The sequence below is a fragment of the Zeus faber genome (assembly GCF_960531495.2).
Source record: "Zeus faber genome assembly, chromosome: 22".
NCBI lineage: Eukaryota > Metazoa > Chordata > Actinopteri > Zeiformes > Zeidae > Zeus > Zeus faber.
In genome coordinates this window covers 3,162,003-3,186,787 of record NC_137209.1, presented here as the reverse complement: position 1 = coordinate 3,186,787, position 24,785 = coordinate 3,162,003, and the positions used below count along the sequence as shown (strand labels likewise).

Below are 24,785 nucleotides of genomic sequence, written 5' to 3'. Positions count from 1 at the left end.
TTCATAAGTTTATGTCTGTATGCAGGCCTGCGTCTAGGTACTCCTGCCACGAGGGGGCATGGGGGCGCTTTGCCCACTCAGTCACGTCCTCTTGGCGTGTGTTTGTCGGAGCACCGGCCCTTTCGTTTGCTCAACCTCAGACGTGCACTCCAACAGCTATTACAAAGTGAAGACGCGCAATGACAAAAAGAACGTCCTGTGGAGGGGGAGCACCGGCCCTTTCGTTTGCTCAACCTCAGACGTGCACTCCAACAGCTACAAAGTGAAGACACGCAATGTCTTCACTAAAAGAACGTCCCGTGGAGGGGGGAAAAACGACCGTCGCCGCTGCGAGCAGGGTTCGAACCTGCGCGGGAAGATCCCATTGGATTTCAAGTCCAACGCCTTAACCACTCGGCCATCGCAGCAAGTCGTGTGACTGAACACCGGGAACAGTACTCACTTGTGGCGATGAATGGCTTTTTAAAGCAATCATCTTTCCTTGTTGATGCAGTAAGGAATGGGAGATCTGATAATGATAACTCCTGACGTTCTGTTTGTTCAATGTCTCGCCATTCATGGCCCAATTGTTGCTCTGGTTGTGACCATTTAGTTATAAAGAAGATCGTTCGCTAGATAGTAGTATCTGAAGTTTGGGGCTGCTAGGCCTCCACAGTCTTTGTTTTTCTGTAGTGTTGCTAGTTTAATTCTTGGTTTCTTGTATTTGTAATTAAATTGATTGACTACTGAGTCTAGAGTATTAAACCAATTTACGGTTGGTTGCACTGGGGTCATTGAAAATATATTGTTTATTTTTGGTAGTATATTCATTGTCCCTGCTGCTATCCTACCAATTAGTGAGATAAGTAGGTTGTTCCATTGAATGAGGTCTTCTTCAATGCATTTCAGCAATGGAATAAAGTTAAGAGTAACCAAATCTGACAGATGGTGGAGATAGCAATACCAAGGTATCTACTGTTGCCCGTTGTGATGGTTAAGGGAAGTTTCTGGGTTACAGCATTACAGTCCCCCCCACTGAGTGGTAAGACCGTGGTTTTAGTCCAATTTATCTAATAGTCTGAGATTGCGCAGAATTTAGATACAAGGTTGAACACTTCCAGTAGGGATGAGATTGGGTTCCGTAAGTACAACAGGATGTTGTCTGCATATAAACTGATTTTGTGAACAGAGTTTCCCGTTTGTATGTCAACGGTATAACTGTTTTGACAGATGCCCGCCGCAAGGGGTTCAATAAAGATGGCGAATAGTAAAGAGGAGAGCGGACATCCTTGTCTTGTGCCGCGTTGTAGAGTGAAATGCTGCGAAGTATAACCATTGGTGATGACAGAAGCAGATGGGGAGTTGTACAGGATTTTGATCCATTGAATGAGTGACTCTCCAAAGCCAAATTTGTTTTTGGTTGAAAAGAGATATGTTCAATTAACTCTTTCAATTGCATTTTGACATCTAAAGAGGCAATAACAGTATTTAAGTTGTTCCTTTGAGATATGCTGAACGGCGCATATTGCTGGATGAGTGTCTGCCCTTGACAACCCTGTTTGGTCTGGGTGTATTATAAATGGAATTACTCTTTCAGTTCTGTTGGTTACTATTTTACTAAATTACTAATCTTTAAATCTCAATTAATAAGGCTTATGGGTCTATAACTGGAGGTGAGGGTTGGGTCCTTATTGGGTTTGAGCAAAACCAAAATGAGAGCAGTATTCATGTGTGGAGGCATGGTGGAGGTTGACTTAATCTCTGGAAGCATTCTGATGAATAATGGGGAGATAAGTGGCCAGAAGTGTTTATAAAAGTACTGTGTTGAAGTCTCCTCCCAATATAATAATTGAGTCAGAGAATTCTAAGAGTTCTGAAAATATGTTGTGATGACATGAAACAAAAAATCCCTGTGTGCGAGAGTCAAAGTGCAATGTCTGTGTCTCCCACAAGCCTGGAGCATGGCAACCAACAAACTTTTAAATTAGGCCTTATTCTCACCTTAAATTTGTTCAGAAACAGATTTTAGTGCACTGGTAAGGTGAAATCAGTGAAAGTTTACAGAGTAGATAAAACACAGTCAGGAGGAAAGCTCAAACCCCATTGGCTCACAGAACCTGAAACTTGTGCTGAAACCCCATTGGCTCAGAAATAAGGGATTGGCTGCTTGTTCACAATTAAAGTCAAAGTGTTTTATTTGTCAAGTGTACAGTACAACACAAGGTCATTCGGTACAATGAAATTCTTGGGGCATGACAGGCAACAACTGCGTAGTGGGCATAAAAAGATAAAATAACAAGGCAACTATATGGAGGATTTTTTTTTTTATAAAATAAGAGTCGAAATAAAAAACAAAAAGTAGGTTACAATCGATCTATGTTACAAATACGGCAAGAGGTCGCAGTTTATGTACATAAAATTAAAATATAAAAATAATCCTGAAATTGAAACTAAAATAATTGGAACATTGTAGCAGTTCCAACAGAAATAGGTCAGTCTATTGCACAAGATATGGATATAAATATAAAGTGAAGGAGTGCCGGTGAATATGTACATGTAGTTGTGGTGATGTACATTTAATTTACATAGGTGACTACAGATGTTGCCGGTTGAGAAGCCTGATGGCCTGAGGGTAAAAACTGTTTGTGAGTCTGGTAGTCCATGCCCGGATGCTCTGGTAACGTTTACCAAACGGCAGCAGCGGGAACAGTCTGTAGCCTGGGTGGCTGTAGTCCTTTATGATTTTCTGTGCTTTCCTAAGGCATCGTGTGCGGTAGATGCCTTGCACAGAGTGGAGGTAGCAGACAATGATGCGCTCCACTGTCTTCACCACCCTCTGGAGCGCCTTGCGATCAGCAGCTGCCGTACCAGGCGGTGATGCAGCCAGTGAGAATGCGCTCAATGGTGCATCGGTAGAAGCTGGTGAGAGTCCTGACAGACATGCCAAACTTCTTGAGTCTCCTCAGGAAGAATAGGCACTTTTGGGCAGTTTTTATTGCCGCGTCCGATTGCCTGGACCAGGAGAGGTCATCGCTGATGGACACACTGAGGAACTTGAAGCAGGAGACTCTCTCCACTTCAGCTCCATCGATGTGGATGGGGGCGTGTCCCCCCCACTGTCATTTCCTGGAGTCCACGATCATCTCTTTAGTCTTGTAGACATTGAGAAAGAGATTGTTATCCTGGCACCATGTTGCCAAGACGCTGACCTCCTCTCTGTAGGAGGACTCATCATTGTTGGAGATGAGACCTTGGATGGTGGTGTCGTCCGCAAACTTCAGGATGGTGTTGGTGCTGCGTGTGGCCACACAGTCATGTGTTAACAGGGTTTTACAGGAGGGGACTGAGTACGCAGCCCTGCGGGGCTCCGGTGCTCAGGGTCAGTGCAGAGGAGGAGAGATTTCCCACCTGGGGTCTGCCCGTCAGGAAGTCCAGGATCCAGTTACAGAGGGAGGTGTTAAGACCCAGGATCCTGAGCTTGGGAACAAGCTTAGTGAGCACAATTGTGTTGAATGTAGAGCTGTAATCTACAAACAGCATCCTCACGTATGTGTTGCTCTTGTCCAGGTGGGAGAGGGTGGTGTTCACTGCCAGGGCGATGGCATCGTCCGTAGATCTGTTTGGGCGATATACAAATTGAAGGGGGTCCAGGGTGTTAGGAAGGGAGGAGCGGATGTTCGTTCTGACTAGCCGATCAAAGCACTTCATGATGGTAGAGGTCAGTGCTATGGGGCGATAGTTATCCAGACAGGTGATGGGTTGTTTCTTTGTTACCGGGACAATGGTTGTCTGTTTGAAGCAGGTGGGGACTGTAGACTGGATCAGGGAGAGGTTGAATATGGAGGTAAATACCTCCGCCAGCTGGTCGGTGCACGCTCTGAGGACATGGCCTGGAATGCCATCAGGCCCTGGAGATTTCCGAGGGTTTACTCTTTTAAGAGCTCTCCTCACGTCACCCGTAGACAGGAACAGAGTGCAGTCATCCTGGTCCTCTGCTAGACTTGCAGCCGGGATGGTGTTGCTCGCGTAGAAGGTGTTGAGCTCATCGGGAAGAGAGGCAGCTGGCTGGGCATCACCTGTTTCTCCCTTTATAGTCTGTGATGGTGTGCAGTCCACACCACATGCGTCTGGGGTCAGTAGTCCGACCCCAGCTTATCCCTGTAGGCTCTTTTGGCATCTCTGATGGCTTTCTGAAGGTCATATCTGGACTTCCTCAAGGCCTCCATGTCCCCAGAGCTATAGGCGGAGGACCGTGCCCTGAGCTTAACACAGACATCACCATTAACCCAGGGGTTCTGGTTAGGGAAAGTCCTGACCTTGACTCTCAGAACGACATCATCAATGCACTTGGAGATGTAGGCTGAGACAGAGTCTGTATATGCACAGTCCTGGAGAGTGGCAATGGATTCCTCACTCCAGCGTTGGACTATTCGACAAACCTGTTTTCCTTGCTTTAATCATTGTCTGTAGGTTGGTAGGAGAAGAATGGAGGAAGGGTTTGTAGCTGTCCCATAGTTGTGAATAACAATGGTCGAGAGTCTGATCACCCCAGGTAGGAAAGTTGATATGCTGGTTGCCACAAACAATAGAAGATGCCTCAGGGTGAGTGTTCTCCAGTCCATTGATTACTCCGTAAAGGTCTCCTAACGCGCACGTTTTATGATATGTAGACTGCCGTGATTATAGCGGAGCCGAATTCCCGCAGGTAGTAGAAGGGACAAACTTTCATAGTTAAGAGCTCCAGGTCTGGAGAGCAGTGTTTTGAAAGTACTTATATATCCAAACCCCAGCGAGAGTTAATCATAATGCAGACTCCACCGCCTCTGCGTTCACCTGACTCCGTGGTTCGGTTGTGCCCCTAGATGGAAAATCCAGCCGGAGTAACAGTAGAGTCCGGCACCGTAGCGTCCAGCCAGGTTTCTGTGAACGCCAGCACACAGCAGTTCACGTTGTCCGGCTGGAAAATAATCTGTGCGTGTAGTTCGTCCATTTTATTGTCCAGGGATTGAACACGTCCGAGATCTGCATAGAATTCCGGCACGTTTGCCTCTACTCTTTCTCCTCTGCCGGCGTATTGGTAAACACAGCAGTGGCAGGACAAAATGATCACAGCACGTACTCCGGTAATTAAAGCTACACACACTGAAACAACACATTTTAGAACAGTCTGGGTTCAGTAGTATGTCACAATGGTTTGAATGCATAATCTGAGTGGTATCTTCGGCCAAAAAAACCCTTCAAAAACATGTTTTTTAGGACCTCAGAGACCTATACTAACGTGTATAAAGGAGCATAACGGCTTTAAGGCTGATTTAAGGGGCTTCTCTGCTGGCCATTTGGCTGGATCCTGGACTTCCTGTTGGGTCAATGTCAGGTGGTGAGGATGGGCTCTAAGACCTCTGCCCCGCTAACCCTCAACACATTAGCCCCCAGGGCTGTGTCCTGAGTCCCCTCCCCTACTCCCTGTACACCCACGACTGCGTGACCACGCACAACTCCAACTTGGTAATTAAGTTCGCAGACGACACGATAGTTATAGGCCTGAATATCGACAACGACGAGATGGCCTCCAGGAGTGAGGTCAAGAACCTGACACAGTGGTGCCAGGAGAACAACCTCTCAAACAACGTCGATAAGGCCAAAGAGCTGATCGCAGACTAAAGGTGAGGCAAGGCGAGGTGAGAAGGCTGGACCCCATCACCATCAATGGGTCTGCTGTAGAGAGAGTCAGCAACTTCAAGCTCCTTCGTGTTCACATCACCTGTGATGAGCACACCGGCCATGTGGTGAAAACGTCACAGCAACGCCTCCTTCATCCCAGGTGGCTGAAAAAGTTTTAAACAATGGACCGTGTGTCAGTAAAGTCCGGAAGATTATCAAAGACCCCAGCGAGAGTTAATCATAATGCAGACTCCACCGCCTCTGCGTTCACCTGACTCCGTGGTTCGGTTGTGCCCCTAGATGGAAAATCCAGTTATAATTGAAACCAACAATTTATTAAGGCCTAGGCTAAAAACAGCAAACACATCCTTTGAGTTCCGCATTGCAGCAGTGCTTATTTTCAGCTGAAACTCTCCGCCGCCTCCTCTTTTAAAACTTGATTCAGACTGTTTCTGCTGCCGCCGTCTGGCAACTGGTAACGCAGCCTCAAGGGCTGGACTAGCAGGTTTCCGGGACAGTTATTTTCCACCAGGCAACCAGGCTTATGAACAATGGACACTAACGGCCTGTTGCCTGTCTGTCTGTGACATACACACATGCACACACAGAGATGGAGCTGTGCACACACAAACACACAGCATGCAAACAACTACATACACACATGCACATTTAAGGCAGAACCTACACGCACACAGCACCTTGCACACACTAACATTACTCATATAACTTATATTGTTATATGAGTATGTTATACTATTGTTATTTTAATCTATACTTGTAGCGGACAAAGGGGCGTGGGCAAGCACCGACTGCGGACGACAGCACGGTTCCCATTTCCTGTGACCACCAAGCTGCCTCAAATCACCCGCATGGCGCTGATTGCACCAAATCAAGGCAGAGAGTTTTCTTAACGTTTTTGTCTGTTTTACAGAGGAGACTGACGCACGGGCTCGTGAGCAGCCCAAAAGCGCAACACTATTCCTAACGCTATTCCGCAACGCTATATATATATATATATATATATATATATATATATATATACACACACACATAATTGTGGCCTGCGTGCCAGACTGAAATGGACAATAAAACTCGTTGTCATGTTGGCGCACCACGGCCAGAAAGACTCCGTCTCCCTCCCTAAACCCTTAACTGTGCGAAGAAACTCCCACAATACTGTTTTAGTGATGTCGAGGAGCTGAAACCCAAGAATTGTACTCCCTTTTACTTGTATAATGGGATTTAACAATAAAAATCGTAATCTTGGCTGAGCTGTGACGAAACCCCCGCCAGGCCAATAGAAACACAGGAAGTGTCAATGCAATATGGAGCAGAACTTGATTTTAGCGAAATGTGTGTGTCTAAATTCCCCAACCTCTACAACCCTTCCTTATGGATCTATCAGTACATGGGAAATAAATCTGTCATAGAAACAGGTTTCGTACCAAGTGTGCAGAGCAGGGATGTTTAAATGCAGTGGAGGTTAGCGATCTACAGTATCTACAGATCAATTTAGAGTTTTGGTTTTTTAAATTATTGATTGAGTCTCTCAAACGGTTACATTTAATTATCGTATATCTTGCAACACTGTTTACTTATGATAATTTCCTGGTTTAATCTCAGGAAATATGGTATATTTCTATAAATTCAACAAATGAAAGCTTCACTGCACAAACGCCACAGAGCAAAAAAACCTTAGCTACAGTAGGTAAGCTAGTGACTATCAGTAGAAATTTGACCGACAATATGGCAGCCAGAAAAATGTCTATTAGTCATTTTATTTAGTCCTTGGTGTAATCTTATAACTGTTACTATCCATGCATGTCACCATGATTATTGTTTTATCGTGTACAAAACCACGCCCAACGGTCACGCTCATTTTACCGACACGTACTTTACTCCTCATACCAGAAAATCACAGCCATGAAAGTGAAAATCTTTTTAAAATCAATATGTAGAGGCCTACAGGTGGGCAAGGCCATGGTATGCAATAGTTTTAATTGTATTTTTTTCTGGGTGATATGGACAAGGGTGATCGTCATCAATATTAAAATAATAACGATCAGATACATTTACTTTATATCGCATATATTTGCCAATCTGACAAATCAAATAAATTGTACATTACATTTACATTTACATTTTGTCATTTAGCAGACGCTTTTATCCAAAGCGACTTACAAGGGAGAATAACATTCAAGCTACATTGCAACAGAAATATTAGGGTAACAATAAATAAATACTGCTAAGTAGTGCTAAGTAATTGTAAGTTAGGGGAGGAGGTGCTCTCTGAAGAGCTGGGTCTTCAAGTGCTTCTTAAAGACAGAGAGGGAGGTCCCTGCTCCGGTCATTTTTGGCAGCTCGTTCCACCAACGTGGAACTACAAATGAGAATAGCCTGGATTGCCGTGGTTGTATGGCCGGCAGAGCCAGGCGACGCTCATTTGACGAGCGCAGCATCCGGGGGGTAACCTGTGCTTTTACAAGAGCATTTAAGTAAATGGGAGCATTCCCAGCAATCACTCTGTAGGCCAGCATCAGAGACTTGAACTTGATGGGAGAACTTGATGCGATACATTGAAATACAGTAATGAACAGAAATGCAACTCACAAGATTGAAACCTCTTCATATGTTTTGTGTAATATTTTGCATCGGGTGACATCAACAACTATTTAGTATTATTGCACAGCGGTAACATGCAATAGTGCTAGCAAACAATTGGAATGTTGAAATATGCTGGTATGGAAAATAGTGCTTGTAGTATGTATAGATGTAGTTTAAAAAATATACACATATTTTATGATGATATGGCAGAATAGCAGTGATAATAATGATAATAGTAGTAGTTATAATGGACGTGCTACGAATAATATATATATATATATATATATATATATATATATATATATATATATATATATACACATACATACCTTCTACCTACTGGCTATTTATTATTGGACATTTGGTTTCACATTTTTAGGTCTAATTAAGCTAATTAAGATGGTTTGAACCTGCGGCAATTCTAGTCAAGGCACCAAAATTGCCTTTACATATGCACATTTTAAAATAGAAGTTTAACCTTTTTCATTTTTAACTCTATATAATTGCATATTGTTGCCATATAGCATTTGGCTCACTTGGCTAAAACTGGATAAAAAATATTTTTAATTGGAAATGGTACATATTTTAGTTCACCCAATGAATAATCTATGGGTGTGGACCACACACACACACACACACACACACACACACACACACACACACACACACACACACACACACACACACACACACACACACACACACACACACACACACAAATGACTTAAAACCAGAAACTTGTCACAAGTAGAACACGTGAAATCAAAGGTTACTTTGGCCTTTGTGTTGTCATGGAAAAGAACAACAAAAACAAAACATCCATCAAATAACAATTGTAAACCCTATAAGATAAAACATCTTTAAGTAATCACTGGATTGTAAAATAGTGGTGAATTTGAAATCAAATGTAACGATATGAGTTTTTGTCAGGTTAGAAACAACCTTATTGCAAATTTCATGCTAAGAAACATAAGCCAGATTGTGATAACTGGTCTATTTATGTCCTAGTTTCTCAACTTACATCAAACAAAAAACACAATGATGGAAAAAGGATTTTTTTTCCCCTCTCACATAAAGACATGTCATGTCACGTAAACATTCCTCCAGGGAAAGTCATTTTATATGCTCTGGAAACACCCTGCAGTCAAATATTGCATTATCCCAGGGTTTTTTTTATTACATAATACAAGGAACATGTACTGTGTTTATTGTGTATGGGTTTTGAACTACTTTCATTCTTTTTATGTTTTTGGTGTAGCCCACTACACACAATTGATTTTCATTATATATCCTCTACAATTGAAGTCAGTTAAACCACTTGCCTTAGTTGATTTATTAATAGGAAAAACAAAACAACATAATATACATTACATTACTTTGTGCAGGCAGCCAGGATGACTTGTGGTTTTCCTCTGACTGAACTCCCACGAGGCAGTACCATTTTATGGTAGCTACATAAAAATAAAATTATCAGTGAGTTCAGGGTGGTACCACACTGATAGGGCAGTGATTCCTTTGGCCCTAAAGTGTTCCCTTATCAATAACGGCACTGCTGCCATTGTGGACGATCAGGTGAAGCATCTTATAGCCTCGGTCAACAGGGTTTCACATTTCCAATGATACTTATATTTCATAAATAAACAGAGTTGATGCCCATGGTTCACAGCTCCAAATGTCTTTACAAAACACACATCCCGCTTGGCAGTCGATTCCTTCAACGAAGAATTCAAAGTCCTTTTCCTCCAACAACTTACCCGAAAATTCCCATGTTTGAGTCTAAGATAGACTACATATGCGACAGTCTTAACAGTGGCAACATTGTAGCTCTGAAAGAGAATATATTTCAGATGAATCCAAAAAATTTTGAATTTTAGTAAAATCAGTATTTTTGCTTTTTAGCGATTTCAAATTACAAAGCACTTCCTGGGCATTGTCATCGGGGTCAGTAATACACCCCACATTCCAAATCGAATCCAGTTGTTGACTCGAAAGGTGTCGCAAACTCAGTAAAGAAATTAGGCTATATATCATATCAGCGTGTATTAATGAAATGTGTTTCATCTATTAAAAATAATATTTACTTTTTATTATTCAATTTGTGACAAGGTGTCGCCACTCCAGAACAAAGGCAAAGTGTATATTAAAAGCCTGCTCAGGTGTTTACCCAGGTTATTGTAGTTTTAATACTCCTATTACTACATAACATCATATAACACAGTCAATTAATTCTATTATATAATTATAGAACCCAGAATCGCGATTGTGGCGCCTCCCATTGCGGCTGCCTGCGCGAGCACCTTGTGTCGATTACGCACATTTTGGTATTTTTTAGTATTTTTGGAGCTTATAGAGCTTATTGTGCGTAATCACCGGATGTCATGACATTTCACTGCATATATGTATGACCGTATGTATATGTATGTGACAAATAATCTCTTGAACTTGAACTTGAACTTGAACTTGAAAACATTAGGGCCAGGATAGATGACTAAATGAAGGTGTTTGCAGTGATTACGAAATAAGCTCTCAGATGAACTGTACTTTATGATGTGAGGCTTCCCACCCCGCCCCCGACAGGTCAAGCAACTGACTCATGCACGTGCATATGCATGCACTTACATAAACACGCCCAAGAAAAGCACACTCCAGGTCAATCACTAAAGCAATACAGTTACTCATTTACTTTTTTTTTGTCAATGTGCAGTGATTCTGATAAAGGCATCTCGTGTAAGAGAGCGAACTGACAACACCTTCCATCCCCCAACCCCAACCAATCCATTCCATACCCCTATCTATATAAAAGCATTCGCCTCCACTGCCTCTGTCTTCTTTCCTTGCTAACTCTCAGAGTATGCCATGGATGAATTAAAATGGTTATGTGTTCTGCTGGGGATAACTGGGTGCATAGCAGACAGACAGCCAGAAGGAGGGTAAGTTGGGCCAAAGAAAATAATTAGAAGTGATACAGCTGCATAAAAAATTTATATACATTTATATATATATATATATATATAAATGTAGTTGATTAATTCTGTGTGTTGTACATATGTTTGGTTAACTGGCTTGTAATTGGTTAATTGAAGAGGCAATACGATGGCTTAATCTTTACCTTTTGTTTAAGAGAAAAAATAAAAGAAAATAATAAATATATATTTATATATATATATATATAAATAATAATAATAATTAATATATTAATAACAATAATAATAATAATAAAAATAATAATAACAATAATAATTATCATTATTATTATCATTATAATTATTATTATTATATACAATAAGTGAATTTCCTAAAACAGAGTATCCCTTTAATGATGCATTAGAAAAACCTTTTTAAATATTTTATATTTATATTATATTTTATATTTATATATGTACGCTATATAGTCCGAACAGTTTGTAATTCTGTTGAGTTCTCACTTTCCATATTTCAATTTATTTGCAGTCAATTTATTTATTTTGTCAGTAAACACATATAATTCACATCTTTTCTCATTTGTATTCCATTTTTTTTATTTTTTTTATTAGGCTTGAGAAAACAGTGAGAAATTCTGGTAAGTTACTTGCTATCAGACATATGTATGGGCACATGCACAAAAAAGGGGCCTCCTGTTGCTCTTATTAATCAAACTAAATTAATTCTTAATAGCCAATGTCACTATAATTGGGATCTTGTTTTATAGGATATTAGTTGTAATTTTATTAGATATATTTTTTTATATTATTTTGATATTTTAATCGTATTAGATATTATTTTTCCAATCAGCAATTCAAATGAAGTGGAACGAGATGTCATCTACTCCAGTCCACATATTAAAATGTTTCTCTAAACAATGTTTAATCCTCAATCAATTTTGCTTTCAATATTTGAAAAAAAGATCAAATCAACATAGACGTAAGCCCTTAAATGTGTTGTAAAAGTTACAGTAATAGTACTTGTGTACTCATATGTGAGTAATTAAGTTCATAAAATACTTTTGTTTTGTAGTTAGGTACAATGTTTGGAACGTAATGGTACATGGAACTGAGTACATTTTCAATACAAAGGCAAACAGACTTATGATTAAAGCCAGATTGTCCTTGGCAATGTAGTTTCTTGATGAATTTGATGGCACCGTCTGTTAATAATAATTATTTTATACAATGGTCACTGTCTTGGGAAGCCACTCATTCCAAAACACCTCAGCAACATTCTGGACTTCACCTTGTTATGGCTCTTATCCTGAACTGATACAGTGCCAAAGTCATACCCAGAGGAAAATGTTCTAATTTCTGCAAATGTGTCGATATGAGTAAACAATTTACTCAAATACACACACGATTTAGGGTAATTATACTGACGATAAGTCATAAATAGGATCAAATATTAGGAATAAGGATTTATGTAAATGCAATGTTATGGGGATATTAATGGCGTGATTGCAATGCTCCATGTGAGGAGGCTGATGTATAAATTACTGTGCCCAGTCGAAGCAGTCACGAATAATGAAATAATTAATTGCTCAAACTTGTATACTTTAAATTATGTTTTATTTGGAATGAATACATTACATTAGCTTTTTTTTCAGAAGACCAAATTACTCAAAATGAAATTATTAAATTATTAAATTATTAAATAAATAAATCATTAAATGCACCATTTTATTTACAAATATTTAGTGTAAAACATTGAAACTATATTATTATTATTATTATTATTATTATTATTATTTATACAGTATACGTATATTATATATTCTGTTGGACAACTTAACAGTGTCACGATCTTTTAAATTAAATCGAAGAGTTGTCTGTCATAAATTATTAAAGCAATAAAGCATTTAGCTAATTTTTATGTCACACTAAATGTCAATATTTTGATTTAGAATTTTCAAAATGTCGATTTTCCAAATGAAACCAAAAAACTTACCCCAAAAGAAATTTCACATAACGATAGATTTCCATATTAAAAGATCACAACCCTGTTATTTACTTACGTTTTCACTGTGTTTCTATTTATGTATCAACCATGCTTTTGTGTCTGCCCAGTGGTCCTGACCTCCTGCGACTTTAATCAGGGAGATGACCCGTTCTGCAGCTTCCGACAGGACAGAAACGACAACAGCGACTGGATCAGACATCGCGGACAGACGCCAACACCTGGAACAGGACCGGGAGGAGACTACCCCGATGGAAGTCGGTTCTAATCATCAATGGAAACATTTTATTTTTCATGTTTATGACTCATAACAAAGGATTAGTTTCATGGGATACTCCAATTTTAAGGGAAATGAGCTTTTGGTCTATCTTCCCCAGATTCAGGTATTGTCCTACCAGTAACAATGTATTTTTTACCTGTGATTAGAAATTACAAGACAAAACAGCTTGTTGATCGTTTAATTTAAACTATTACTTGTAATAAAATTAGAATGCTACTACTAACAGGAAGAAGAGGCTATAGTCACAAATTATTAATTACTAGTACTCAATTACTGTAATAGTGACTAGTACATTTGAAATAGATACTAGTAACAATCAGAAGAGATACTTGTTGGAGGCAAATATTTCATATCTGAAACAGGAAGTCCCATAGGATTCAATGACAAAATTGTAACATTGCGATAGTTACTGGTAACAATTCGAAGCGTTAGTAGTATGTAATGAATAAGTACTTGTACCTGATACATTTTGACTTTTGAAACTAAAATAGTTACTAATAACTGTTGGAATAGCAACTAGTAACTGACTAGTTCGCCCTATGGTTTAAATGTTAAAACGGCTTGCCATACAGTAGGTGCACAGCTGATAGTCACCACAACCAGTCGATGGATAACGGGTCAGAACAATTTCTAAAGTCATATCAAAGATATAAGATCTGGTTTTCCTCTCCATAATCGGAAACTAGGGCCTAGAAGCTCATCAAGCTAACCAACATTATCGGGACATTTTGGGGCGGTTAGCTTGGTTTTATTGTCAACCCTAAAACAACGCTAAAGTTGGTGTCACTGCTCCTTTACGGCAAAGTTGCGTTGGTGTGGGTGGGAAATGAAATGAAGCAAATGGAGTGCAATGAATACAAAGGTGCAATAGGTGCGAACATTTGGCTAAGCTGCTGAGGAATTGATGTGTTGTTTTTTTAAGGAGGAGGAGTTATTTTGCAAAATAAACAGACCAAAAAAATACTGAAATTCGGCACAGTTTCCCTATAAGATAGGTAACACACATTAATAACTGCACGTGTCTCTCTGTCTCCGTGTCACCAGGGGGCTACTACATTTATCAGGAGGGCGACAATGTGTCCAACGGGCAGAACGCCCGTCTACTCAGTCCCACCCTCTCAACCTCCGCCACAGAGATCTGTGTCCAGTTTCGCTACTACATGTATGGCAGTGACAACCGTAATAAACTTCGGGTACTGACCAACTACATGGCATCTGAGGAAGAGGTCTGGATTAGACAAGGGATCCAAAGCCCGTCCTGGTTAGGAGGGAGTATCACCGTATCCAAACCCGCCGGTCAGACCATCAATGTGAGTCTTTTAAAATTAATTGATTTTCGGAGCGAGTTCATAGCTGATGACATGGGATTGTGGAATCGGATTAACAGAAAAATAAACATGTAATTTAATCAGTGCAGTTTATATTTGAAAATAAATTGATTTGCTTACAGTTACATTTTTGTAATACATTACAAAAAAAAATTGTACGAAAAAATACTATTGCATGCCAATATATAAATGTATATATATAAATAACCCCCCCCCCAAAAAAAAACAAATATACATTTATATATATATATATATATATATATATATATTTTTTTTTTTTATTATAATTTATATGGATTCATTGATTACATTTTTTTTTTACTATATGCAAATAATGTTTCTGCAGTTAATAGATTTATTTTTATTGCTTGAGACTGAAAGCTGAAGCAATTTCACTCGAACAGAATATCTCTGACCTCATGTTAAAAGAAAAAAAAAAAGGTGGTCACACAGAGCCTGATGACCAGTGTCTTCATTTGTTAGGGCTTGACACAAACTGGATTAAAAAAGGAGAAAGACACAATGCAGTCAAATTAAGTGAAACTGCGAAAATAATGCCAGATGAAATGTCACATGATTTTGTGGCAATTTGGCCTTCATGCACAAGATAAGAAGGTCAAGTAAAAGATGAGGAAATAATGCACATTTTTCAAACTCTAATTCACTTCACAACTTTGATTTGTACCTGTTAACACCCATGCACAAGGTCTACCTCGAGAGAGATGATTCCTCTGTCACACACAGCTTTGTTTCGCCACCAAAACAGTTTATGAGCTTGGATTATTTTTACAATGTCTATAACCTCCTTCTCTTTATGGTCAACAGATGTAACACTGGCTGTTGTGAAACAATTACAGTGTTTTACTGAGACAAAACGTAGAAGCCGAAACATTTTCAGGGAAAATCGACAAAAAAAGGTTAACAACTCGCAAACAGCAGATTGCCAACTCGTTAAAGATGTTTCAAAACCAACATACTGCTCTAACTGAAACTCACTTTCATTTCAACAGTGATTTAAGTTTGGGATTACTACAAAGTATGCCTAAAAATATACTTTTTCCTGAAATCGGGACGGCCATACTGAGTGTTTATATACGTATACGCCAATGCGATTTCCATTGCATGGGAATCGGAATCGGTTTTATTTCGCCGGGCACATCTACATATCCGAAGAATTTCTTCTGGTGAGGATTGGTGCACTCCAGTACATACTCCATAAGCATTTGTAGTTTCTTGATGACTTTGATGTGTTGATGATGAAGGAGAGACCGCTGACGCTGACTTGAATAAAATGATAGATTTATTACAAAAGAACAGCATCAGACTGGACTTGCCTAGGATGTGCAGGAGAGACCCTAACCGGATGGATTCTCTGCTGAATGAGACTCAGGCAGGTGCTTTTATGCTAAGCCAGAGACAATGTTGACCATCTGATTCCCCTACATAGGTCACCGTTCACGTTTTCACCTCCCTTATCACCGGGACCCCTGACAATGTGCTCTGTCTTTCTCTCTCCTGGCACCGTCTGTTAATAATTATTATTTTATACAATGGGGGCTGTCTTGGGACACCACTCATTCCCAGACACCTCACATTAAAACATAAAAAGATTAGCAGTCTGAAAAAAAAGAAGAAGAAAAATTAAATAGGATAAATATAATAAATACTATTACAAATATAGCGAGGCAGCAGCGTCGCATCGCTGAACAAGTTGGATCACAGAGTAAAACGTACAAATGATGCTCATGTATGAGAATGTGGCCCTGAGATCATGAGAAAGCTATTGATGCATCAGTTTTTGCCCGCTCTATAACCTCTGGCCGACAAACGGCTTGACCTGCGTGAACCAAACTGAATGTACAGTATGTAATGTAAAATAATGCACTGAGTCTAAAAAAAACATGTTTGGTTCACATCGGACATAGCGTTTACAAGGTACGCCTACAAGCTGACTATGAGTCATTTTCTCGAAAACGTTTGTATGTGGTGGCCATTTTGTTTGGACCTCCGGAACTCTTTTTGTAACTTTGAACAATAAATGTCCAAAGAATCCAATAAACCAGATTTAGTTGAAATTGGACAAATGGCCGAGGAGCAAGTGTCAAACGTAGATTTTTCAGACAATTTAAAATGGCAGAAATGGTGAAGGCGGAAGTCAATAATTTCTGTAGCAAATCTATTTGCCATTTAAAACTGCATCTTATGACGCCACACACATGACTGTAGGTCACACCACATGAGAGATTTGGCCCTGTGGGCAGATATATACAAATCTTTATCTGGTTCATCTTGACCTCTTGGACCTTCTACCCAAATTCTATGAATATTGAATAAAATACTGCATTTCGGCTCCTGAATGTTGATTGGCGTATGGTGGCCATTTTGTTTTGAAAAATGACTTGAGCCAGTGGAACCTTCAGCCAAGTGTCCTAGAGTTGGTCATGTTAAAATTGGACGGAGTGCAGGAATAGTGACCATTTTTATGAATTTTCTAGTAAAGCGACAAACCAGATGCAGCAAGTGGCAGCAGATTCAGTAGAGAATATTGCTGCTTGGCGGCGCCCCCTGTGGTCGCCTGCGCAAACGCTCTTACGAATCAGTTAGTTGAGTAAGTTTGTTAATTAGTTAGTTATTGTGCCAGTTAGTTGTTGACCAGTTAGTTACGTATTGTGCATAATCTCCAGGTGCATTGCAATGTAATTTTACTCGATATATGTATGCTTTTGTGTATATGTATGTGACAAATAAACATCTTGAATGTTGAGAATACTGGACTTGGGAAAGATACACCTACCTTCTGTTCATGTGGGGATGTTGCCAATATCTTTGCACCTGAAGCAGCCATATTAAGAGGATTTTAAAGAGAGGAGTACGAGGAATTTATCAAAGTTGGTTTGGTCGAAATTGGACAAATGGCCGAGGAGTTGTTTTTTCAGAAAATTCTAAATGGCAGAATATCTGATTAGGTGGATATGGCAGACCGCCTGCCACACGGCACCAGAGTGCCGTTTTCAGGACCCTCTGACACAGGAGACACAGGCAGAGATGTTGCAAACACACCAGTTTATTGGCGAGAGTGGCCAATTGTAACAAGCCGGGAGCAGACATGTCATGACAGAGGCTGTCCCCTGTGTGAGTGGGGATGGGTGATTTACCTGTTGCTGGTTGATTGCTCTGACGAGCAACAGACGTAAAGCCACCCTGATCCCAGGCCCAATTACCTAGACCAAAGACAGGTGTGGACGCTTAGACCACACCACCCCCACACCACAGCAGAAGTCAATGATGTCAGCGGCAAAGTTGTAGACCACAAGGAGATGCATCATATGCATCATATGCATCGAGATATGGCCATGTGGAAAGTGCAACTTTGAACTGTTGGTGGCGCAAGATGCATGGTCCAATTAGTCTGCAATTTGATTGATTGAGACCAATGTCTATGAATGTGCCGAATTGTGTGAACTACAATAATAATAATAACAATAATAATAATAACAATAAAACATAGAATAACAATAGATTGTTTGCATCTCCTGCATCTCCTCCTAATTAAATGTCAGATACTGTATATACAAATAGCCAAAGATACAAAACAGAAAAGTCTGATATTTAAGATTTACAAATATACAAATGCGATGCAATACTATACTATGCACAGGATAAATGACTGTTGTGGTATAAAGGTAGAAAATTATAATATAATATCAGCATTGTAGTTAATATTTTTTGAAAGTTATGATGTACGCTGACAATGTGTTGTTTCGCCATTTGTGTTTGAAGATTGTTTTCGAGGCTGAGAGGGGTCTCCAGGATTCATGTGACTCAGCCCTGGACAACATTGTCATCAGCGAAGGACCATGCCCGTGTAAGTTGAGCTACCCTCCTGCCCAAACAGCATTTTGTGACATGCAGAGCCCTTATGCTTGATGCATCACCCGTCTCAACTGTTTACATCCACAGCCTGTGTAACCGGCTGCAATTTCGATGTAACTGATGATCTCTGTGGTTGGACTACGCCTATGCCAGAGAATCCACACATATATGGCTTTGAACCATGGATTGGGCCCACAGACACCGAAGGCACAGGACCCGATGATGATTTTTCAACACCTGGATGTGAGTCGTAATATCTTCTATGCTAAGTTAGCACAGTAAGCATAGTTGTGTAGGTGGGTTTTAGAGGGAGGCTGCTAGCTCTGTTGGTTAGTGTATTTTTCGATTGGCGGCTTCATCTCAATAAGGATATATCTTCCCCTTAATTAAACATGGCCGATCACACATATTCATATTTAATTCATAGGTTATGGTCATGTGGCCAGTCCTGCCAATCTACCCCGACGTACAGCCTGTGGTTGAATTCAGTGATTGAATCAATTTGGAATCTGAAGTGACGGCTTAAATGTGCCATAACTAATCAGTATGTTTTGTATAATTACATGTGATTTAGAATTTATTTTGGAGCTGAATTCAACCCCGTTCTCTTGCATTATAAATGAATGATCGCTCATTCCTGAAAAACACATGACATAGGTAACTAAAAAATAAGCATAAACATCAAGACAAAATTGGAGTATGCCCAATAATTTTATGCCATTCCTTTGTTTTCCTCCCTATGGAGTGGGTGGCTTTATGTTAATGGATTCCTCATATGCCGTGGCTGGGGCCAAGGCTGAAATTAGAAGTCCTTTGATGCTCTCACCTGGCTGTTTGGACCTCACCTTTCACTACTACCTGTATGGCAGTGCCACCACTATGGAACTCAGTGTGCATATCATCACTGCAGGTATGGAGCTAGGCTTGATTGATTTTTGTATGGCGAGAACTGTATAGTTTGAGACTACACAGAGACTCATGAAGATACATTATTTTTTGTTAGGGGGTGACCTAGGAGCTCCTGTTTTCAAAATAAAGGGCAACCAGGGTCAGCTCTGGAAGCCTGTAGAGGTTCGCTACCTGGGAACTGCTGAGGTCCAGGTAAATGCTCCAAATTTCACTCTGTGTTTGCTGTGCACTTATGTAGCGTTGCGTTCATTTCCCTTGTATATTCGTCCGTATTTCAGTTTGCAATTGTCGGAACCTATGGACAGACTCCTCTGACAGACATTGCTGTGGATGCTGTATGTATTATAACTTGTAAAGGTGAGGATTTGAGAAGAAAGGAATTTAAGGCTGTAAGGCTTTAAGCGACTCTATCTATCTATCTATCTCTCTATCTATCTATCTATCTATCTATCTATCTATCTATCTATCTCTCTATCTATCTATCTATCTATCTATCTATCTATTTGTATAGTAATTACTAAAATGATGGTGCGGATCTTACTTATAATGCAATTAAAATCAATTTATGAGCGCTTTGTTTAACATTTTTAGCCCCACCGACAACTTCTCTACCACCCCTGACAACTGCTGTAATTACGACTCCGAAACCATCCACTCCAGGACCTACGACTCCTAAACCATCCACTCAAGGTCCAACTACTCCTAAATCATCCACTCCAAGTCCCACGACACCTAAACCAGGCCCTACGACTCCTAAACCAACCTCTTCAGGTCCCACAACACCTAAACCGTCCGCTTCAGGACTCACGACTCCTAAACCATCTACTCCAGGTCCAACTACTCCTCAACTGTCCACTCCAAGTCCCACGACACCTAAGCCATCCACTCCAGGCCCTACGACTCCGAAACCATCTACTCCAGGACCTACGACTCCTAAACCATCCACTCCAAGCCCTACAACCCCTAAACCATCCACTTCAGGCCCTACAACACCTAAACCATCCACTCCAGGTCCCACGACTCCTAAACCATCCACTCCAGGACCTACAACTCCTAAACCATCCACTCCAGGCCCTACGACTCCTAAACCATCCACTCCAGGTCCTACGACTCCAAAACCATCCACTCCAGGACCTACAACTCTTCAACCATCCACTCCAGGCCCTACGACTCCTAAACCATCCACTCCAGGCCCTACGACACCTAAACCATCCACTCCTGGTCCCACGACTCCTAAACCATCTACTCCAGAGCCTATGACTCCTAAACCATCCACTCCAGGCCCTACAACTCCTAAACCACCCACTCCAAGTCCCACGACACCTAAACCGTCCACTCCAGGCCCTACGACTCCTAAACCATCCACTCCAGGTCCCACAACACCTAAAACATCTGCTTCAGGACTCACGACTCCTAAACCATCTACTCCAGGTCCACCTACTCCTCAACCGTCCAATCCAAGTCCCACGACACCTAAGCCGTCCACTCCAGGCCCTACGACTCAGAAACCATCTACTCCAGGACCTACGACTCCTAAACCATCCACTCCAGGCCCTACAACCCCTAAACCATCCACTTCAGGCCCTACAACACCTAAACCATCCACTCCAGATCCCACGACTCCTAAACCATCCACTCCAGGTCCCACGACTCCTAAACCACCCACTCCAGGTCCTACAACTCCTAAACCATCCACTCCAGGCCCTACGACTCCAAAACCATCCACTCCAGGTCCTACGACTCCAAAACCATCCACTCCAGGACCTACAACTCTTCAACCATCCACTCCAGGCCCTATGACTCCTAAACCATCCACTCCAGGCCCTACGACACCTAAGCCATCCACTCCTGGTCCCACGACTCCTAAACCATCTACTCCAGGGCCTACGACTCCAAAACCATCCACTCCTGGTCCCACGACTCCTAAACCATCTACTCCAGGACCTACAACTCCTAAACAATCCACTCCAGGTCCCACTACACATAAACCACCCACTCCAGGCCCTACGACTCCTAAACCATCTACTCCAGGACCTACAACTCCTAAACAATCCACTCCAGGTCCCACTACACATAAACCATCCACTCCAGGCTCTACGACTCCTAAACCATCTACTCCAGGACCTACAACTCCTGAACCACCCACTCCAGGACCTACTACTCCTAAACCATCCACTCCAGGACCTACGACTCCTAAACAGTCCACTCCAGGTCCCACAACTCCTAAACCGTCCACTCCAGGACCTACGACTCCTGAACCATCCACTCCAGGCCCTACGACTCCTAAGCCATCTACTCCAGGATCTACAACTCCTAAACCATCCACTTCAGGTCCCACAACACCTAGACCATCCTCCCCAGGACCTACGACTCCTGAACCACCCACTCCAGGTCTGACTACTCCTAAACCGTCCACTCCAGGACGTACCACTCAAAAACCCCCAAGTAAGACATTTAAATAGCAATGCTAGTCACACATTCTAAGTAGCATCATTGGATTATATTTTCATCTGTACATTAATTTATCATCTCTTGCCCCTGTTCATGGATCAGCTTATTTAACTTCTTCCACACAATTTCACTTCTCCTGAAACCATTTACATTTCCTTCAAAGTGCCATGTCCCCTCAATGCCGAGTACATCGAATGCGGGCCAGCTTGTGTTCCCAGTTGTCAAGACCCATCCACCAACTGCACTGGTTCTTGTATCAGTGGCTGCTTCTGCAAGCAAGGCTACGTCTTCAAGGGCCGTGGCTGTGTGCCACTGGCAAAGTGTGGCTGTTTGGATGACAACAATAACTACTATGAGGTCAGAGGTCATAGGTTGCACGTTTCTTACATGTTTTCTAATGGTTCAACTTTATATCTCTATTACAGAAATCATTTTTCATGAAGCGAAATGTAAGATTTCCCACCATTGATATGCATAATTTCTCCAAATTTAACATTTTCTGTTTTTTATCCTACCCTTAAATTGGCATTGTACTCGCTAGATTTCTGACTCAACCAGTTTTAATGAAATGTGAAAAACCTAACAAGCAATTTTCTGGCCTTCGTTTACTGTTTCTCAGCCCGGAGAGATCATCTTTGGTGACGGCTGCTCCGAGCTGTGTCGTTGTGCAGGCAACTACAACTTTGTATGTGTGGATAACTCTTGCCATCCCACTGAAGAATGTCGTGAGGTGAACGGTGCCAATGGCTGCTATCCCAAAGGTAAGGCTGTCAGCAAATCGATGAATGTAATCTAATCTATCAAAATGAACCATCTAATAGAGCAGTTCTCAATAAAATGTGATATTACTCACAGCGTTCTTTGATGAAAATGTTGCAGAAGAATATTTGTCAACAACTTTTTTCCCATGATTAAGACAAGAGGATATAAACATGGATCTTATACCAACATTAAAACCATCACCTATAACCACTAATATTGTGTAGCTCCCCCTTGTACCGCCCAAAAAGCTTTGACCTTTAAAGGTGTGCTGTGGTATCTGGCACCAAGACGTTAGCAGCAGATCCTTTAACTCCTGGAAGTTGCGAGGTGGGCCCGCTGGATCGGGCTTGTTGTTCCAGCACACCCTTGGACCCTTACCCCAGCCATCCCCATGATGTAGAAGAAAAAGTTATTCATCAGACCAGGCCACCTTCTTCCATTGATCCATGGTCCAGTTCTGATGCTCACGTGCCCATTGTAGGCACTTTTGGTGGTGAACAGGGGTCAGCATGGGCATTCTGACCGGTCTAATGCGCTGATGACACCTTTCTATCTTAGCCAGCATGAACTTTTTCAGCAATTTATGCCACAGTAGCTCTTCTGTGGGATCGGACCAGATTGGCTAGACTTCACTCCCCACGCGAATCAATAAGCCCATGGGCGCCCATGACCCTGTCGCCTTTTCACTGGTTATCCTTCCTTGGACCACTTTTGGTAGGTACTAACCACTGCATACCGGGAACACCCCACAAGACCTGTCCTTTTGGAAATGCTCTGACCCAGTCGTCTAGCCATCATAATTAAGCCCTTGTCATAGTAGCTCAGATCCTTACGCTTGCCCATTTTTCCTGCTTCCATCTGATCAACTCCAAGAACTGACTGTTCACTTGCTGCCTAATATATTCCACCTCTTGACAGGTGCCACTGGAGCAAGATGAGCAATTTTATTCACTTCACCTGTCAGTGGTTTTAATGTTGTGGCTGATCGGTGTGTGTATGTGTGTATATATATATATATATATATATATATATAATTTAACAAACAAATGTAAAAATCTTTCACTTTAATTTGAAATTTGAAGACAATTTAATCTTTAAACTAAAAAGCTGCCAAAATGAACAATGTTATTCAAAACATGCAAAAAGATGTGTGACTATAATGTGAGTTTACAGTGTAGAGTTTTCGAAATTTAAATGAAATTTTGATGCCCCGTTCAGTTGCATTTAAGCACACTGAGAAGCTGCAGCAGAGTTATACGTTTTAACTATCTACTATGAAGTGTTATAAATGTCGGGAACCAACATTTTAATAAGGCCTAGGTTGAAAATTCAAACTATCCGTTAATGCCACACTGTATTTATATTTGGTATGATATGTTTTTATTTGTGTGGAAAAACAGAAACTAACATTTTAACTTTCATGGCAAGGAAAAAAATCCCCCCCTTCTGGAACACTGCAAACAATAACTCAATAAATACCTTAATCCCTCAGGCACATCCACATGTATTGCAACTGGCGACCCCCACTACACAACCTTCGACAAGCGAAAGTACAACTTCATGGGCAACTGCAGCTATGTGATGTCCAAGACTTGCAGCAACACCTCCTTGCCCCACTTCGAGGTCCACACTGACAACGAGAATCGCTTCAACAGTCCCTCCATCTCCTACGTGAAGGCTGTGCATTTGTATGTGCACATGGTGAAGATCTCCATCCTGAAGGGAGGCACGGTGCAGGTAAAACGTAGAAAAAGGGCGAGAGCTTAATTGACTATTTGTTAACCTTTAGAGGACAAATGAGGTGCCATGAGGCCGACACATGAGTGAAGGATGATTTTTTAGCATGACACCAACAGCTAAACTATTCTGTATTCAAACAACAGATTTATACTTTTCTTGGTCGTGCTCGAGGGCACTTTTTTATTTGTAATCCCTGCACTGCAAAAAAAAACCTTGAAAACCTGGAAATACTGAAAATATACAATCGATTCCAAAGCTTTTTTGTTTTGTTTTTT

General features: G+C 41.1%; 1 protein-coding gene across 1 annotated transcript in view; it reads left to right on the top strand.

Moving 5' to 3' along the window:
• Positions 1-12,537: 12,537 nt before the first annotated feature.
• Positions 12,538-24,785, top strand: part of zanl (zonadhesin, like) — a gene marked incomplete at both ends in the record, with an annotated part of 52,158 nt that continues 39,910 nt past the window's right edge. The window contains 12 exons of the mRNA XM_080023121.1: positions 12,538-12,541; positions 13,278-13,424; positions 14,492-14,757; positions 18,556-18,640; positions 18,736-18,891; positions 19,394-19,558; positions 19,652-19,749; positions 19,836-19,914; positions 20,749-22,002; positions 22,172-22,365; positions 22,628-22,769; positions 24,263-24,507. Coding sequence (XP_079879247.1) covers positions 12,538-12,541; positions 13,278-13,424; positions 14,492-14,757; positions 18,556-18,640; positions 18,736-18,891; positions 19,394-19,558; positions 19,652-19,749; positions 19,836-19,914; positions 20,749-22,002; positions 22,172-22,365; positions 22,628-22,769; positions 24,263-24,507 — 2,835 coding nt within the window. The remainder of the gene's footprint in view (positions 12,542-13,277; positions 13,425-14,491; positions 14,758-18,555; positions 18,641-18,735; positions 18,892-19,393; positions 19,559-19,651; positions 19,750-19,835; positions 19,915-20,748; positions 22,003-22,171; positions 22,366-22,627; positions 22,770-24,262; positions 24,508-24,785) is intronic.